Raw genomic sequence first — 3,455 nt, forward strand, 5'->3', positions numbered from 1 at the left:
CCTGTTTTTATGCTGCCTGAGCATTGATACTCCTGCAGGGTTTGAACTGGGGTGCTCAGGTTAACCTGAATTTTGCCTTCTGGGTTAAAAGGAATATTCCCTCTGTCAAAAGCAGGGAAGTCTGCAATTCTTCTTCTGCAACATTTTAACTTACTTTTTGTTAAACTATTTGTTGGGCTAGGCTGGGGGCTGCAAGGTGCCTGCCCTGGGTGCTTGGAGTGTTCACCTAATTACTATCAGTTCACTTAATTGCAATGTGAGCAGTTTCTGTAACACTCCGGTGCAGACTGCAAGCATGGCTTGCTGCCCATTAAAGATACGACTGCTTTGATCTTCCCTTCTCTCCTCTTGCAGGATCCAGCTGCTGAAGCCAGGATGAAGGTTGCCTGTATCACAGAGCAAGTGCTTACTCTGGTGAACAAGAGACTTGGGCTGTACCGTCACTTTGATGAAGCAGTGAATAAATACAAGCAGTCACGGGACATCTCTACTCTGAACAGTGGCAAAAAGGCTTTGGAGACGGAGCACAAAGCCCTGACAAGTGAAATAGCCTCTCTGCAGTCTAAACTGAAGACAGAAGGCTCTGACTTATGTGACAAAGTAAGAAATTATATGGGGTTTTTTAAGCTTTCCTATTCTTGGCTCTATCAAGTATTCTATGTGAGTTTTAATTTGACATTTAGTTTCTGCAGCCTGTATTTTTTTTTCCTCTGAACATGGTGTGATGCCTGCCAGGAGGTGTGAAGATCAGTTTATTGTTTTTGCAGTAATCTTGGTTAGCAGTCTCTGAAGTGCTGCAGGTAAACAGCTACTTGTGCTGCTTCTTCAACAGCCCTTGAAACAGTTGCATGAGTACAGATGAATGCTTTTGTAACACAATCCTGATGCTTCTCATTGAGCTCATGGCAGTGACACTTGAGCAAAAATGGAGACTATCAACACATTATCAGTTCTGACTTTACTACTGACACCAGCCAACCCAAAGTCTTCTCCCTCATCTCGTTTTCTTGCACATGTGAATTTGGTGCTGACAGAATTTCGGTAACATGATGCTCCTCAGGGGGTATTTTGCTGTACCATGTTGAAAGCCATGGCACAGTGAGCTCACACCCACTATCCTTTCCTCCTTCCACTGTATTTCAACACTTACCTAGAACAGCCACTTAACCCCGAGTGAGGGACACTTTAGTCTCTAAGGTCCATTCAGCCAACAGCCACCTTCCTTAATCTGTTATAAACACAAAGACTGGCTCTGTCATTACAGACCTGCTTCTCACGCACCATTAACATTAACTGTAGGGACACAGCTTTCAGCTCTTGTAGTTGTGATTTATCTTCAAGTCTTTAAAACCTATAATTAAACGCTCTTTAACAGTAATTGCACCTGTCTCCTGCCAGTAGGGCATCTGGGTCCTCAGAGCCCCTTTATCTGCACTGCTTAATTATCCATTTGTGAGATGTTCCTCATATTGTGATGCTAAAGAGAGGCAACAGCTCAGAAGGCTTATTTGGGGACTGGAGATGTTTCTACTTAGCACTGACTCAGTCTTTTCCTCCAGCTCTACCATCTCTTCTATTCCAGCTTCACTATGGGTTTTTTTTGTCCCCTCTAATATTCCCTTTGTTTCTCACTCCCATAAGGTAAGTGAGATTCAGAAGCTCGATGGCCAAGTCAAGGAGCTTGTTCTGAAGTCCTCAGTCGAGGCTGAGCGGCTGGTAGCTGGCAAGCTCAAGAAGGACACGTACATTGAGAATGAGAAGATGCATTCCAACAAGCGCCAGGACCTGGTCACCAAAATCGACAACATCCTCGACGCGCTGTAACTGGTTTAGTGACCGGGTGGAGGGGAGAGGTATGAAGAGAAATGAGAAGCCTGGGAGTGGAAACACTTTGAGACAAAACTCCTTCCCAGCAAAATTAGGGGAAAAGTTGATGTTAAGTGTCTGAAAGTACATTTTGGTTTTAGATTTTCTATAGAGCCTGTCTGCTCAGCAACACGTGCTGTGCAAGGGACCACGACATCATGCTGTTTGGCTGGGTAACAGGGTTTCTCTACCAGAGGTGAGGCTCAGCCAGGTTATAAAACAGTCTCATGCTTTTGGCTTTCCCTGTAGAGATGCACCCTGACTAAACACACACAAACAGCACAGACATGCTCGTGGCAAATCTGAATGTCGCATCTCCAGAAAGAATAAAAGAAGCCTTTGTTCTACTTTTGAAATAAAACCACCACTGCCTCGCCTTTTTGTGTTGTGCAGGGGTGGGAGGAGGCAGGGGTGCTGGTGCAGAGGGGCTGGGTGGTCCTGTCCTGCCCACAGAACCAGGCGGTGCAGTTCCTGGGGAACAGAGTTTGGCTGTGCCTGCTCCCAGCCTCCCATCAGCTGTGTGCCTTGAAGGCAGAGCTCTGCCACCCCACAAGGCCCTGACCCAGACAGGGGAGAAACCCAAGCCCTTGTTCCCGAGGGACATGCATGTTCCTAAACCCTTAGGGAGAGAAAAACCACAATGCAGTGCCTCCTGCTAGCCTCTCGCCATGTGCCACGTGCTTTCCTGCTGCATGCAACAACAATCCCTGTATCCCTTGAGCTGCCCAGGGCCCTTGCTCACACCTGGCTACGCTGGGGTGTCCATGTAATTCTCTAATTGTTGCAGTCTCATAAGATTTTTTTTTTTCCTGTGCCTCTCTGCTTCAGTGCACTGCTGAACACCCCAGAGCTAGCTGCAGGGACGGGAATATAGGTCTCCCCTGCATAGCTTAGCTGTTTACCAAAGCTGTTTGAGATCCCAATGCAGAATGGACCAGAAAAGAGCAGAATGGGGTGTGTCCCTCTGCCTTCTTTCTTGCTGATGACCTGCCCCGTGGGCAGAGGCAGCTGCCTGTGGGTGAATGTTTCTGCAGGGCAGAGGGGGTTAAGTGGGTTTAGTTTTTTGCTGCAGGCCTGACCCCAGGCACCCACCACTTTGTCTGTCAGGTGCCAGCTCCCTCCCATGCCCAGAAACCTCACCCTGCAGCAGAGTGAACAAGTCTAGATCTCCTGTGTCTCTGCTCCCTGTGCAGGTGCTGTTGGGAGCCCTGAAACCGTGAGTCCTGAAACCATGAACCCTGCCTGACCAGGGTGGGGATGACCAACAACTAAAGTGAAATAAATTGTTGTTAAGCCACTGGGCCAAAACACACATGCACAGAGATATGGTGGGCACCCAAAACCAGACAGGGGCTGCCTGTTACATCTGGGGCAACCCAGGCAGGCCCAGGGGAAGAAAAGAGAGATCAAACTGTTGATCCCAGAGACATCCTTACCTTCCCATTCTCCCTGGCAGAGGAAAGGCAGTGCCACACTTCTTTCCCCATGTCCCACCTCTGCTTGGCTTCCCAGGTAACCCAGACCCCCAAGGGTACAGTGGAGCTCGTACCCATCACATCAAAGTTCCTTGGGGTTGATGGTGTGTCTCT

At 48.3% G+C, this 3,455-nt stretch overlaps 1 protein-coding gene across 1 annotated transcript in view; it reads left to right on the plus strand.

Annotated features, from left to right (window-relative positions):
• Window positions 1-2,128, plus strand: part of RPN1 (ribophorin I) — a gene marked incomplete at its 5' end in the record, with an annotated part of 6,859 nt that extends 4,731 nt beyond the window's left edge. The window contains 2 exons of the mRNA XM_010166489.2: window positions 355-600; window positions 1,642-2,128. Coding sequence (XP_010164791.1) covers window positions 355-600; window positions 1,642-1,824 — 429 coding nt within the window. The remainder of the gene's footprint in view (window positions 1-354; window positions 601-1,641) is intronic.
• Window positions 2,129-3,455: the final 1,327 nt, after the last annotated feature.

The sequence above is a fragment of the Antrostomus carolinensis genome, unplaced genomic scaffold (assembly GCF_000700745.2).
Source record: "Antrostomus carolinensis isolate BGI_N321 unplaced genomic scaffold, ASM70074v2 scaffold32124, whole genome shotgun sequence".
Taxonomy (NCBI): Eukaryota; Metazoa; Chordata; class Aves; order Caprimulgiformes; family Caprimulgidae; genus Antrostomus; species Antrostomus carolinensis.